The sequence below is a fragment of the Galeopterus variegatus genome, unplaced genomic scaffold (assembly GCF_000696425.1).
Source record: "Galeopterus variegatus unplaced genomic scaffold, G_variegatus-3.0.2 Scaffold3290, whole genome shotgun sequence".
NCBI classification, from domain to species: Eukaryota; Metazoa; Chordata; class Mammalia; order Dermoptera; family Cynocephalidae; genus Galeopterus; species Galeopterus variegatus.
The window spans coordinates 223,700-238,965 of record NW_007729401.1 but is presented as its reverse complement, the minus strand read 5'-3'; the positions used below and the strand labels follow the sequence as shown (position 1 = coordinate 238,965).

Sequence of the window (15,266 nt, the reverse complement as noted above, 5' to 3'; positions counted from 1 at the left end):
GGGCCCCCCGGCCCCCCCCCCAGCATCTACACGCCGTTCACAGAGGACACACCCTCGGTGGGCCAGCGCCTGCTCAACTCCGTGTTGAACACCCTCATCATGATCAGCGTCATCGTGGTTATGACCATCTTCCTGGTGGTCCTGTACAAGTACCGCTGCTACAAGGTGAGGCCCGCCACGTCCCCACCGCCTCCTGCCTGCCCCGCCACAGCGCCGACGGGGTCCCAGCATGCAGCGACCTTTCAACTCTCAGAATTCCTTTTTTCTGCAAAACAGACTGATTTTTGGTACTTTCCCACCCCACCATGGGTTACGCAATGCTGTTGCCTTTGACACTTACATGTGATCCCACTTAATGGCGTCCTCCTGCGAGTGTATCAGGCGTCACTTCTCGTATTCAGAGGTTAATTGTATTTTGCTTCTCCGTCTGAACTTCTATTTTAGGCTCCTTTACCCCGTACTTCCCTCCAGATTTATTTTTGTTTTTCCATTTCCCCTCTGGGTAGGGATGTACAGATTCTGAGCTGAGGTCTTCCAGCGCTGGGAGATGTTTGGGTTGGACACACCTGCAGCTGCCAGGCGGCCCCAGGGGCTACTAGTGGAGCTGAGTCCCACCTGGACAAATCCTGGGCATTGTCTGTCCCTGGAGATGCATAAGCTTTTAGACATTGGTTTCAGGCTTTTCTCCTAAGGGAGGCTTTGAAACCCTAAAGACTGAAAGGAAGTCTGACTAGGCATTACCTAACTTAAAGCTGTTCACACGTGGGCACAACACTTTTTATTCAGACAGCTGCCATTTAGGGAGCAGGTAGAGATGTGGGGTGCTCAGTCTGGAGGATATACAGGTTGGTATAGCAGGGGGCCGGGCCCCGTCCCAGCTGGTGGTGGGGGCTGTCAGGAGCTGTCCCTGCACTGAAGCTGATCAATAAATAACACTTACTTGCATAAATGAGGCAGAATTGAAGGGGGACGTGGGTGGATGGTGGCCAGCTGGCTGGGGCATCTTGTCTGGAGCAGAGGATACAGTGCACACAAAAACAAACTAGAAATAGCCCAGGGAGCATGGAAAGCTGGCACTGCTGTGGTCAGTGGGTGTCAGGCGGCCAGTCGCAGAGACCATGGAGAGGCGGCTCAGCCTTCCGTACAGCGAGGCTTGCTTGGAGGTTCCATGACACTCAAGCAGAGATGACAGTGGCCTGGGCAGGTGGTGGTTGGGATGAAGAGGGTTAGCACGTTTCAGAGGGGACCTGTTCCCCATTTGGCTGTGTATGTGGCACAGTCCTGACAGCTGCTTTCACTCCAGGTAGGCCAGGTCTCTGCTGAAGTCCCAGTGGACTGCGCTGGTGACTCATGGGTCTGTCCACAGGGGTGAGGCTGCTGGACAGGAAGTGACACCACCGTACTACTGATGGCTGGCTAAGGGACACATTTAAGATCAGCCTAGTCTTGTTGACCCTCACGCTTGACCAGGAGAGGAGGACAGGTCTTTCTGAAGACCTGTTTGTAGACTGTTGCATGGGAGGGGACTTCCTGGGTTGTCTCTATCCAAAAACAGCCCCCTCGAGAGGCCTGTCCTCACCGCTATATCTAAAACCAGGGAGTCTCCTGTCACTTTATCCTGCCAATATTTTTTTCCCCATAGCCCTTATCACTACCTACTAATACACTGTACATGTGTTTCGATGTCGTCTGCCTCCCCTCACGCTGGCATGCCACAGCTGGGCACAGACACTGCCAGCTCTATCTCCAGAGCTAGAACGGTTCCTGGCAGGTGGGAGGCAGCCCACAGGGACAAGCAGAGAGGTGGGGAGAGAACAGCTGGCCTCAGACCCAAAGCAGCGTCATCCCCATGCGGTTGTGGGGTGACCTGGAGAGAACCCTTGAGGTTCTGTGCCCTCCTTAACTGCAAGGTGACCACCTGATACCGTCCAGCGTCGTCACGAGGTAGCCTATATAAGAAGCACCTTCAGGCTTGGGCATCAGTCCTGGGAACCTGGAGGTGGTGCGGTTCAAGGAGCTCAGGACACTTGGTGACTGTCCTGTTTCTCCGTCTAGTTCATCCATGGCTGGTTGATCATGTCCTCCCTCATGCTTCTTTTCCTGTTCACTTACATCTACCTCGGGTGAGTGGCAGCTGAGGAGCAGGTCCCCAAACACAAGGGTATAAGGACCTGGGTGGGGGAAGGGGAGCCTCCATGGTGAGCCGGTTCTCCTGGTTTCTGATTTAAAACAGAGCCGTTGTGGAGGAGGCTCTCTGTGAACCCCAAGAGGGATGGAAACCCCTTAAAATTTGCATTCCAATGTTTGGGCTAGGCCTGGGCACTTCCTAGTTTATGAGGAAGATCATCTTTGGTTTCTCGCCCCTTGCTTTGGGATATCAGTCCAGAGAGACTGGAGGGATAGGAAAAAACATTTCCTCCATGTGTAGAGGGTCTTCTGGGTCGTGCCAGCGCATGCCCATGTGACCTGTCCCAAGCATAAGTCACAAGCTTAATTCCCCACCATGTTCCAGCAAACATTTCAAGCGGTCAGTTGTAGGGCAGTAGAAATGGCGGTTGGGAGTATTAGTCAATAAAGCCAGGTTGGAAAAACCCGGGTTGGGACTTAAATGGCTGGGGAGCAGAAGGTGTTCAACCGTGTCGGGTGTCACATCTCCACCGAGCCTCCCACCCCATGGGCTCCATCTTGGTCCTGCAGGGAAGTGCTCAAGACCTACAACGTGGCCATGGACTACCCCACCCTCCTGCTGACCGTCTGGAACTTCGGGGCGGTGGGCATGGTGTGCATCCACTGGAAGGGGCCGCTGGTGCTGCAGCAGGCCTACCTCATCATGATCAGTGCGCTCATGGCCCTTGTGTTCATCAAGTACCTCCCGGAGTGGTCTGCCTGGGTCATCCTGGGCGCCATCTCCGTGTACGGTAGGTGGGCCTGGCAGCGGGCGGGGGCCACGTCCAGGGCCGGGTCGCTCTCGGTGCTGCACAGGGAAGGCAGGTGCTGAGAGGCTCATCTCCCTTCCTGAGGGAGCCTGGGGGGCCTCTCTAATGACAGGCTACGTAGGGGGCTCCCGTAGACTCATTGTTCTAGAAATAAAGCCCAGGAATCACCAAACTCCTCATTTTCTGTTGTTCTGGTCATGGTTATCGAGCACGCTCACTGTTAAGCACTAGACCCAATATGGTGTTTGTTCCCAAGAACAACCCCGAGTGCATTGGGCATGGTGCCTATCAATAACGCAAAATGTTACTGCTATGTAATTACTGCCAGCGTGGTCACCGTCGCCGGTGTTGGGGTGTCAGGCACCCAGCTCCTCGTCCTCTGCAGTTACTGTGTCAGGCCCCCACTGGGCTCCAGTGGTGACTCTCAGTGGTGACTGGAAGCTGGTGATTTGGGGATGCTCGCCCCGTGGCCAGGCATGTTCTCAGCCCGACCCTGGGGATCCTGGTGTTCAAAGGCTCCTGTCTCTGGGGGCTGCTTGGGAATCAATGTCTTTTTGGACATGACAAGGATGTCTCTGTTTTTGCAGATCTTGTGGCCGTGCTGTGTCCCAAAGGGCCACTGAGAATGCTGGTGGAAACTGCCCAGGAGAGAAACGAGCCCATATTTCCTGCCCTGATATACTCCTGTGAGTGGGCCCCTGTGCCTGTGCCTGATCGTGGGGTCAGCAGGCGGCCTGCAGGGGACGAGGGACTGCTTCCTGGCCGTGGCCTTCACAGCTGACTAGAGGATGCGTCCCTTTCCCTGACCAAAGAAGAGAGCGACCTTGGTGATCCCAGGAGGGTGTTCGCCTTCAGGAGACCATGGCAGGCTGTGTCTTGCTATTATGTGGGAAGACAGTTGGAAAGTTAGGGTGGGAAGGGGTGACCTGGGGGTCGTGGTGCGGCCCCGTGACTTTATCCCACCCGTACTCCAGTACCAATGAGCCCGTAGCCTTTGGAGCCCTGTAGCCACCCCCTCCGCTCTCCAGGCTCCTGAGAGGGAACTCTGCAGAGGGACTTTTCAGGACAGGGGTCCAGGGGAGCTGTGCTCCTGTTTTTCACTAGGCTGCCTTGACAGCAGCACGGCTGATTGAAATGAGTCATATCTGAAGGGAAGGCATGCGGGATTGCCCGTGGCCTCAGGATCAGAGGGATTTGGATTCATACGTGGATTGAGCAAACGTGTGTCATGTCCCCACTTTATGGCAGGCACTGTGCTAGGCATCGGGGTCCAAAAGGAAATAACACACGGCCCAGGCCTCGTGGAGCTCGCAGCCCTGTGGTCGTGACACCCTCCTGTGTGTTGATGGCGATGCTTATTTAAGTAAAGAGCCTGAATTTCCAGGGCTCTGGTGTCTGCAGGGCGCCCTGGGAAATGTGTGGAGCAGCTCCCGAGTGCTGGGTAATGTCTGTGCAAATGAGGAATCAAGTTTGTAGGGGAGAGTCGCCAGCGGTGTGGCACCACGGCATGAAAGCGCAGTCCAGGCACATCCCGAGGGTGAGCAGAGACCCCCCGCACGGGGAGAGACTGAGTCAGTGCTAGGACTGGGGGGGTGCCCCGAGGCTCTGGGATTCACCTGTGAACAGGTGAGGTCCTTGTTTGCATTTTAGGAGGGCTGAGAAACTAACAAAATAGGCAAATAGGTAAGTCAGGAGGTAGAGTGCATAAGGCAGGGCCAGGGACTGGGACCTCAGAGTCATGGGGGGATGCTGTTTTGCAGAAGGCAGAAGGTGGTCAGGAAAGCCCTCTGTGATAAAGTGACATTTGACCATCTGACTTAGGGGAGGGAGGGCACCATATGAAAATCAGGAGCCATCGTTCCAGGCAGAAGGAACACGTGCAAAGGCCCTGAGGTGGCTGTGGGCCTGGCATGTTCAGAAAACACCCAGAGGCCAGTGTGGCTGGAGCAGAGGAGAGCGGGGGACAGTCCAGATCACATCAAGCCCTGCAGGCCAGAGCGAGAGCTTTGGCTCTGACTCCTGAGTGAGACGTGAAGCTGCTAGAAGATTTCGGGCTGACCTGACTTCACAGTTTAACAGGTTGCTGAGTGGAGAACAAGATGTGTGGGAGACACGAGCAGAAACAGGGGCCGGGTTTGGAGACTGAATGACAACCCGGGAGAGAGAGGATGGGGCTCTGGACCCAGGGGCAGCAGTAGACACGCTGAGATGTGGTTGCATTCTGGAGATATTTGGGAGGAACTGGCAGGATGTGTTGATGGCTAGGGCGTGGGTTGTGAGACGGAGTCAAGGATGACATCAGTGCTTTGGGCCTGAGCAACCAAAAGGATGGAGTTGCCAGTTACGAAGAGGGAGAAGACTGCGGGGGGCTTGTTGAGTGTGTGTTTGGGGCATATTCAGTTTAAGCCGCTCAGTGGACGATCAGGTGCAGAGCTGGTGCAGGCAGAGAGGGAAAGCACAGTTCAATTAGTGCCCTGTGATCCAGCGGCTTCTCTAGTGGGCATATACCCAAGAGGGTATTGAAAGCAGGGACTCAAACAGATGTTTGCACACCCATGTTCACAGCAGCATGAATCACAAGAGCCAAGGGCCCATCAGTGGGTGAATGGAGAGACAAAATGTGGTATATCCACACCGTGGAATATTACTCAGCCATGAAAAGGAAGGAAGTTCTGACATGTGCTGCGGCGTGGATGAACCTTGAGGACATTGTGATACTGAATGAAACGAGTCACAGAAAGACAAGTACAGTATGATTCTGCTTTTAGGAGGTACCTAGAGTAGTTTTGAAAACGACACGATCCATTTACCAAACTCCTCCTGGCTGCTGTTATTGATGTTATCACTGTTGCAATTATTTGTGAGGACAGTAGAAAAGGACAGGAAAAGGCATTGTCTGCCCACACCTGGCCCGTGAGTCTGGACCCCTCCGCCAAGGGTCGGTGACAATAGAGCATAAACAGATGCCCATAAGGTAGAGGGCCCCATGCAGGCTTTCTGGGGACACAGACTGGCCACCTCCCCCAGGTCCTGCCTGCAGTGTCACCTTTTCTCCCTCCTGCAGCTGCCATGGTGTGGACGGTGGGGATGGCCAAGCTGGACCCCTCCTCTCAGGGAGCCCTGCAGCTCCCCTACGACCCAGAGATGGGTGAGTATCTGGGGGCCGACAGCCGCTCCTCACTGGGGGGCCACTCCTCACCTGCACCCATCTCTGCCCGGCCTGGCTTCTCGGGGAGCTGCGTGTGCAGGGGCAGGGGCAGAGCGTGTGCCACCTGAAAACCAGGCCTCCCGGACACACGTGTCCTGGGGATTGATTGACTGTCGGTCCTGTGCCCCAGCCCCCTTTGCTTCATGCCCGCTGGGCATGGCTGGTTGGGGACTGAGGGGGGTGGGCTGAGGTCAGACAGTGGTGCTCAGGGGACCCCTTCCTGGAGCTTTGTTCCCAGAGACCCTCTGACCAGCTTTTCTCTCCCTCCTCGCCCCCTGCTCCTGGCGATGATGGTCATCTTCTCTTCCCGGACACCCAGAAGAAGACTCCTATGACAGTTTAGGGGAGCCCTCGTACCCCGAGGTCTTTGAGCCCCCCCTGCCTGGCTACCCCGGGGAGGAGCTGGAAGAACAAGAAGAAAGTAAGGTGCCCGTGCTCAGGTGGTCTGTTTCGTGCAGGGCGGGCATGGAGGGTGCAGGCTCCCTGACGTCTGGGTGGGCAAGGGGGGGGAGCCCTCTTTATGTCAGAGGTGTGGCTTTTTCTGTGAATGTCAAGGAGAAACCTGCAGAGCTGGAGTCTTGTTGCCCATTGGCTGCAAATTTGGGGGTTCTCGTGATTCCCGCAGGTTTAATAATTTGCTGGAATGACTCATGGAACTCAGGAAAGCCCCAGGGACTTTTACATGTAGGCTGAGCCATGCATGTATCAGAGGTGTATGGGGTGCCGACTGCGCGTGGTGCTGTGCTGGGTGAGGCCTGGCCCCGTGGGACTCACGGTCTGATGGGGCTCGGGCACTGATCTCACACCCTGTAAAAGCTGGTGAGGACTGTGGAGGAGACCCCGGGGTGCTGGAAGGACTGTGATGGGGTTTTTGACCTGATCAGAAGGGGTCAGAGAGTTACCCAAGGAGGTGACTTCTGAGCTGCACTGAGAAGGTCGAGTCACAGTGGTAACTGGGATGGGGAGCAGAGACCTTGAGGCTGGCGGCCACATGGTAGTTGGAGGAAGCAGGGACAGGTGGGGAGACCAGACCTGCGGGCGAGGCTGGGAGGCAGGCAGGGCACGAAGGACAGGGGTCTGGGCTTTATCTCAGGAGCAGTGGGCACCGTTGGAGGGTTCTGCGTGGTGCAGGAGCGTGGACGTGATTGGAGGGGGTGGGTTGCGGCTCGTGGAGAGTTCCCTCTGGAAGTGTGCGCTGGAGTCCCAGGGCCGCTGTGGGGAGGCAGTGGGTGTGCACTCTGGGGCTCAGAACGCAGGCCACAGCCGGTGACAGCGCTGCCTCCACAGTGGGCTGACAGTGGGCTGGGGAGCAGGGGGCAGAGTTGGGGTGGGGGCTTCCCCAGGCAGAGACCAGTGTGGCTGGGGAGATAAGAAGGGCCCATGTGGAAGAGTCTCGAAGACAGGCCCGGAGACCTTCTGAGACATGGTTGCTTCCCCAAGGGATTAAGAGTCCTGGGGCAGGGAGACAGTAGAGACCAGTGTGGCTGGGGAGATAAGAAGGGCCCATGTGGAAGAGTCTCGAAGACAGGCCTGGAGACCTTCTGAGACATGGTTGCTTCCCCAAGGGATTAAGAGTCCTGGGGCAGGGAGACAGTGCAGTACAGTGACAGCATCTGCCCATGGAAGTGCCTGGGGACGCAGCCAGGTGGTGAGGGGTTAGGGATAAAGTTCTCTAACGGCGCAGGAGGGGCGAGTTTGGGGAAGCCGATCTACCTTGGTGGGTCTTGAAGGGTGAGCAGGCCACCCCCCAGCCTGGTGCAGGAGCACAGGGAAGGTTCGCCCTGATGCCCACTACGGTGCTCAGCTCAGGTCTGGCACTGGCTGCAGGAGCTAGTGCAGACCCTACAGGTTAAAGGGCACGGTCCACAGACTCACCTCCCTTCAGACACCACCCGCCAGTTCTGTGGGACGTCAGGCTACCTTCTCTTCTGGCCAGTTGGTTACAAATTTGGAGGTTCCCATGAATCCCTCTGGTTTAATAATTTGCTATAATGACTCATAGAACTCAAGAAAACGCTGTGCTTACAACTCAGGATCAGCCAAATGAAGGGACACACAGGTCAAGTCTGGGAGGATCCTGAACACGGAGCTTCTGTGTCCTTTCCTGATAGAACAGACACCCCCTCCTGGCACATGAGTGTGTTCCCTGAGCTTTGGTGTCCAGCATTTTTATTGGCGTTTCTTTATGTAGGCATGACTAATCGAATCTTTGCCCGTGTGAGTGAACTTCATCTCAGACCCCACCTGTAGCCACCGTCCCCTCCCCAGAGGCCAGCAGGCCCAGAGCGCCAACCCTCTGATCATGTGATTGGTCTTTCTGGTGACCAGCCCCTATCCTGAGTCATCTCACCTTTCAGCATAAACTCAGGTGTGACCTAAAGGGGTCGTGAATAAGAGAGACTCCTGTTACTTGGGAAATTCCAAAGATTTAGTCTTCTTTGTCCCAGGAACCAGGGACAAAGGCCAGTCAAATTCTTCAACAGCAGTTACAAGGGTTCAGGGAGCTCAGCCTGTTGGGTGTGGCAGGGCAAAGGCTGTGGGACCGGCAGGGAGCAGTCGGAAGTGCCTGCATTAGAGCTTAGGGTGTGCTGTACCCGTGGAAGGGCTTGATCTTATTCTGGACGACATGGGGAACCATTAGTGATTTGTAAACAGAAAAATCAGATGAACAGAGCTGCATTCCTGACGCAGGCTGCAGGAGACCGGGAGGGGTGACGGCTGAGTGGCAGGGGGCCATGGCACACGCGGGATGGCCTGGGGACTGGCGGAGAGGTCACATGTGTGGGGTGGGGGGGCCCGCAGGACATGCAGATGGACACGCCAGCAGACACCCGAGAGGGGGAGGAGGTCAGGGGCTGAGAGTCGGCGCTGGAACCATCAGCACACACACATTGTCACACTGTGGGCCCCAAGAAGAGTGGCCAGGGAGCAGCAGGGGTGGAGACGTGTAAAAGGAAGGACACAGTCAGAGGACCCTGAGGAGGGGCCAGCGGCAGAGGGCTGCCGAGACAGGCAGGTAGCATCAGGGCTGCAGGCGTCCCCTGGGGGGCAGAGAGCATTGGTTGTGGGACCTGGTGCCTCTAGGGTTGTGGAGTGACTGCGAGGTGAGCTCAGGGTTCTTTCCAGGGTGCTGATTGAAAATAGCAATAAGGGAGGGGAGAGAGCAAGAGAGAGCGGGACAGCAGGGCCAGGGGACAGAAGGGGGACCAGGACAGGGAGAAGCACCTGTTTAAGACACCTGGGGCACAGCTGGAGCCAGAGAAGAGGTGGCACTGACAGAGAGGGCCTGGGGGGGACGGCAGGCGCGGAGGCAGCATAAACATCTTTATTATCTACAGAGAACAAAGTCGTCCCGTAAACACGTGTCAGGGGCCATGTACTAAAGAGGCTTGAAAGCGTTTTAGGAGCCCCGATTTACTTGTCAGTCACGGGTAAGCTCATCGATCACCGGTCACGTTTACCTGTTCTTGAGGGGAAAGGGTCCCCAGAGGAACTGTGTCTCGGTATTATCCATGTTCTTGAAAGCTGTCCTAAGAGAGACCTGTCATTCAGACTTGACATGATGTTGTATGGCAGCCCCCAAACCTGGGCAGCACATTGTCACCTGTCTGTTCTGGTCAACCAGCATCAGAACTGCCCGCTTTTCTCGCCCAGGTCCTAGGTTGCCCCATCCATGGGTTCCCCCCTTTCTCACGGGTGGCTGCTTTTCGGGGGCCGCCGCTGTCCTTGTCTCTAGGCTGTGTGGCTGCTCCTCGAGTCCAGGCAGGTGGCGGGGCAGGGGCAGAGCATCTTGGCTGGTGTCGTCCTTCCTTCCCTGTCTCCACCTGCATCCTCTGGGGGCTTCTGAGACCCACAGGGTCCCTTTCTCTTCCCCACACAGGGGGCGTGAAGCTGGGCCTGGGCGACTTCATCTTCTACAGCGTGCTGGTGGGCAAGGCGGCCGCCACCGGCAGCGGGGACTGGAACACCACGCTGGCCTGCTTCGTCGCTATCCTCATTGTGAGTGGCCGGGGGGCACTCCCCGACTGCCCCCACCCTGGACCCCTGCCTGCATCGGGCAGGGTGGGGACAGGATGGACAGTCCCCACACCTGCTCCCGTGGGGACGTGTCCCCTGGCATCTTTGGTGCCTCGGTGTCGGCCACTGAGAGCCTCCCTGGCATTTCAGCCATGCCATCTAGTTCTGGGATAAATCCGTGTTCTCCAGGGGGAGGGTGCTGGCACCCTGCGTGATGGCTGCAGCAGACAGGGCGGGCAGCGGGCAGGTGGGACAGCCCCACCTAGGAGTCAGGGGCCCACCTGGGGCTCACCCCAGCACCTCATGGAGCTGTCGCAGGATCAGGGAAGGTACCAGGGTGTCTACCAGCCTCGAGCACGCTTCTGAGCCCAGGGGCTAGACCACCACGGACCGCGCCCCCACCTGCACCGCTCGGTCCCCACCGTCCCCTCCCCTCGTGTCCCACAGGGCCTATGTCTGACCCTCCTGCTGCTCGCCGTGTTCAAGAAGGCGCTGCCCGCCCTCCCCATCTCCATCACCTTCGGCCTCGTCTTTTACTTCTCCACGGACAACCTGGTGCGCCCCTTCATGGACAGCCTGGCCGCCCACCAGCTCTACATCTGAGGACCAGCTCTACACGGTGGGCACCTGCAGGGGGTCTTAACCGGACGGGGTCGTGTAGTTTTACACTCTAGTGCCATATATTTTCAAGACTCTTCTTTCCTTAAAAAAAAAAAAAATGTATGATGTTTACTTCGTGGAGAGGAAGCAGAACCAGCTTTTTGGTGCTAGCTGTGCGGTCCCCAGACGGGCTCCCCCTTCGTGGCACCCCACGTGCCCCAGTGCACGTTTGTCCAGATGACCTGGGTCAGGGGGAACGTGCAGAAGGACACCTGCTCACGTCTAGAATCCCCTAAGGACTAGGGGTCCGTGCTTGGGAGCAGCACCCAGTACCTGTCCAGAGGAGAAAAGCCAGTTCCCTGCAAGGAAGGTTCCCAGGGCTCTGTCTAGGACGTCACTGTTGTTTTATTACTTTTGGAAACCGAATCCTGTTCTTGTTAATGGCAGTTGCTGCTGGGAAGCGGCTTAATATTCATATCAATAAATAGATGAGTCCCGGTGGGATGTTGGAGTTCCATCTGTTTATAAACATCAGCCCTCTCCTTGCATCTCAGTGGCACTCCTGGGTGTCACCTGCTGCGGGCTGGGGAGGGTGGCATGTGCCCAGGTGTCAGGGGCGAGGCTTGCCTGTCCCAGGCCTCTCTGCACTCACTTCTGAGGTCTGATGGCTGACTGGCCTCCGTCGTGCAGAAACGCTGCAAGGTACCCAGATGTGGGTGGTTCCCTTAGCAAGTGTCTGTCCTGGGGGAAACCGAGGGGACCCATGAGAGCCCGCATTTGGAAGCTGGCTCTCCTTTCCTTCTGTGGCCATCGCGCTGGACACGCGGTGGGGGAAGTGGACAGGTTGGCCTTGCCCTGTCCCCTGCATCAATCACAGGTGCAAAGGGAATCTCAGAAATGCCTCTGGAGGGGACATGAGCCTGGTGAGACTGCACAGAGCAGGTGCCGGACAACAGAGGGGATGCAGACAGGTGCGTGCAGTTCAGACCCATAGCCCTGGCTCCTGGTTCCAGAAATAATGTGAGTTCTGTGGAACTGTCTCTTTACCCTGAGAGGAATCCAAGAATGATGTGTCTTGGGTGGCAGGAGCTTGCTTTCCCCTGGGCTGTTGGTAGAAGAGCACAGGAAGGCATGTTGCCCTAAGGGAGGGCTGAGGGTCCAAACGTGCTCTAGGGAGTCCTGGGCTGCAGCTGGGATCTGGCTAATGACTGCGGATCGGTGGCATCACAGCCGTGAAAGCCAAGCAGGGAGCAGTTAAAGAAGATGAAAGTGGTCCCCCAGGGTGAAAGCTCCTAAGCAGCTGAGGGGCAAGAAAAAGGGTGAAGAGCTAGTTAAATTTGGCAGGGATGGGCGTGTTTATCTTCCAAAGGGTAGTTTTAGGGTGGGGTTTCCAAAGATGAGATTGGATAAATGTTTTGATGTGTTAAGCTTAAAGAGGTCTTTGTTGAAGGCCTGGCCAGGGGGTGCTGGGGACGGAGGCCACATTCCCTATAATTAAGTAGGTGGACGGTGCGTGCAGAGCCCTGGAGAAAAAGATACACGAGGATCTACCTTGAGGTCCCCGAGGAGCTGAGAGACTGGGGAACCCGGAACTCTAGTGGAGAGGTGGAGAAATGAGAGGATCTTAAAAAGACAGTCAGTCACCTCTCTGTATCCTGGAATTCCACATCCATGGACTCAACCATCCACGGATCCAGAATATTTGAAAGAAAAATTCCACAACATTGCAAAAAGCAAAATTTGAATTTACTGTACGCCGAGTGGTACGTTGGATCTGCATGAAGGAAGGGATGTATAGGCATTGAATTGGGTATCGTAAGTTACCTGGAGCTGATTTAAAGTGTACAGGAGGTCGTGCACAGGGTTTATGCAAATTCTGCACCATTTCATGTAAGGGACTCAGCATCTGTGGATGTTGGTGTCTGCAGGAGGTTCTGGAACCAATCCCCGCAGATACCATGAGACAACTGTAACTCAAACATGCTGAAAGTGGTATGTAAACAGCTATATCTCCCCCATGTAACCAGTCAACTAATATTAATATTTTTTCCATATTTATTTCAGATTTATTTTTAGAAATAAAACCTTAGAGTTCTGCAGTCCTGTTCATATGACACCTAAATCCTGTTGTCACGGTCCACTGTCTTCAAGTCAAGTCATTTCCTTCCTACCCATGGTTTTGTTTTGCATTTTGGCATCTTTTAACTTTGCAGAAATGGTATCATTAGGTACATATTTAACAATCTTTAATATATTTAATATTAACTTTTAAACTTTTTAATTTAAATATTTAATTGTTAAGATACTACATTCTTGAGACAGTCACGTATGTAAATGTAGCTCTGGTTCAGTTGTTTTAACTATTGTATATCAATCCATCGTGTAATAGTTCACCGTGTGTTCATTACGCTGATGGTAGACATTTAGGGTTTTTGCAGTTTTTCTGTGATATAACTGTGCCATAAATCCTATCACATTTGGTGGACTTGAGGAAGTGTTGGAAGTCCCATAATTAATGCTATTCCCAATTGTTCTCTAAGCCTGTTTCCATTTATACTTCCACCAGCAATCTGAGAGTTTCCCCTTTTCCCCAACTCTACCAACACTTCGTATTATCTGGTTTTTCATCCTGGCTAATTAGCCAGAATGTTAAGGGTGTCATCTCCATTAGGTCTTAGTTTGCAGTGAGGCCAAGAATCTTTTCATATGTGTATTAGCTGTGCAGGTTTCCTTGCCTGCTATTTGTCTGTTCAGATCCTTTGCCCATTTTTTCTTTGGATTGTTTGACTTTTTTTTTTTTTTTCCTTTTTGTCTTTTTTCATGACCGGCAACAGATCGCAACCCTCAGTGTTGCGCCCGGACCGGACCGGGACCAGCAACGGGATCGCAACCCATGGCGCTGCACCCGCACCTCGCTCAGCCAGTGAGCGGGAACCGGTCTGTATGTGGGATCCGAACCCTCAGCAGGAGCGCTGCCGCGCTCCCAAGCGGCGCACTGTAGCAGTGCGCCACCGGGCCGGCCCTGGATTGTTTGACTTTTACTTATTAACATTTAGGCATCTTAAAATGCATATTCTGGAGAGATGCTAATCTTTGGTCAATTACAGGCATACCTTGGAGATACTGTGGGTTCAGTTCCAGACCACCATAATAAAGCAAATATCGCAATACAGCAATTCCACAAATGTTTTTGTTCCCCAGTACATATAAAGTTATGTATACACTATTCTGTAGTCTAAGCGTGCAATTGCATTACATCTAAAAAGACAATGTACGTATTTTAATTTAAAAATACTTTATTGCTAAAAATGTTAAGGGTCATCTGAGCCTTCAGCAAGTCGTAATCCTTTTGCTGGTGGAGGGTTCTTACCTTGACATTGGTGGTGCTGAGAGCTCAGGGTGCTATTTGCTGAAGGTGGGAGTGGCTGTGGCAATTTCTTAAAACAAGACATCGGTGAAGTTTGCTGCATCTCTTCCTTTCATGAAAGAGTCCTCCGTAGCACATGATGCTGTTTGATACCATTTTACCCACAGTAGAACTCATTTCAAAATTGGAGTCAGTCCTCTCGGACCTTCTGGCTGCTTTATCAACTAAGTGGATGTAATATTCTAAGTCCTTTGTTGTCATTTCAACAGTGTTCACGGCATCTTCACCAAGAGTAGAATCGATCTCAAGAAAACACTTTCTTTGCTCATCCGTAAAAAGCAACTGCCCATCTGTTCATGTTTTATCATGAGACTGCAGCAAGTCGGTCCCATCTTCAGGCTCCACTTCTAATTCAAGTTCTCCTGCTGTTTCCACCACATCTGCAGTTACATCCTCCACTGAGGTCTTGAAACCCTCAAAGTCATCCATGAAGGCTAGAATCAACTTGTTCCAAATTCCTACTAATGTGGATATTTTGATCTCCTCCAACAAAGCACAAATGTCCTTAATGGCACCTAGAATGCTGAATCCTTTTCAGATAGTTTTTAACTTATTTTGCCCAGATCCATTAGAGGAATCGCTATCTATGGCAGCTACAGCCTTATAAAATGTATTTCTTAAATAATAACACTCGAAAATCGAAATTACTCCTTGATCCATAGGCTGCATAATGATGTTGAATTAGCAGGCATGAAAACAACAGTGATCTGTTGTATATTTCCATCAGAGCTCTTGGATAACCAGGTGCATTGTCAATCAGCAGTAAAATTCTGAAAGGAATCTTCTGAGCAGTAGGTCTCAACAGTGAGCTTAAAATATTCAGTAAACATAGCTGTAAACAGATGTGCTATCATCCAGGCTTTGATGTCCCATTTATAGAGCACAGGCAGAGTAGATTTAGCATCATTCTTAAGGGTCCTAGCATTTTTGGAACAGTAAATGAGTACTGGCTTCTACTTAAAGTCACCAGCTGCTTTAGACCCTCACAAGAGAGTCAGCCGGTCTTTTGAGGCTTTGAAGCCAGGCATTGACTTTTCTTCTCTAACTAGGAAAGTCCTAGAAGGCATCTTCCAATAGA

The 15,266-nt window shown here is 53.6% G+C and overlaps 1 protein-coding gene across 1 annotated transcript in view; it reads left to right on the top strand.

Moving 5' to 3' along the window:
- PSEN2 (presenilin 2) overlaps nt 1-11,265 on the top strand; it is a gene marked incomplete at its 5' end in the record, with an annotated part of 12,107 nt that extends 842 nt beyond the window's left edge. Inside the window, 8 exons of the mRNA XM_008584517.1 lie at nt 24-165; nt 2,056-2,123; nt 2,698-2,918; nt 3,524-3,622; nt 6,001-6,084; nt 6,464-6,565; nt 10,025-10,143; nt 10,609-11,265. Coding sequence (XP_008582739.1) covers nt 24-165; nt 2,056-2,123; nt 2,698-2,918; nt 3,524-3,622; nt 6,001-6,084; nt 6,464-6,565; nt 10,025-10,143; nt 10,609-10,764 — 991 coding nt within the window. The remainder of the gene's footprint in view (nt 1-23; nt 166-2,055; nt 2,124-2,697; nt 2,919-3,523; nt 3,623-6,000; nt 6,085-6,463; nt 6,566-10,024; nt 10,144-10,608) is intronic.
- Between the last annotated feature and the right edge of the window lie 4,001 nt (nt 11,266-15,266).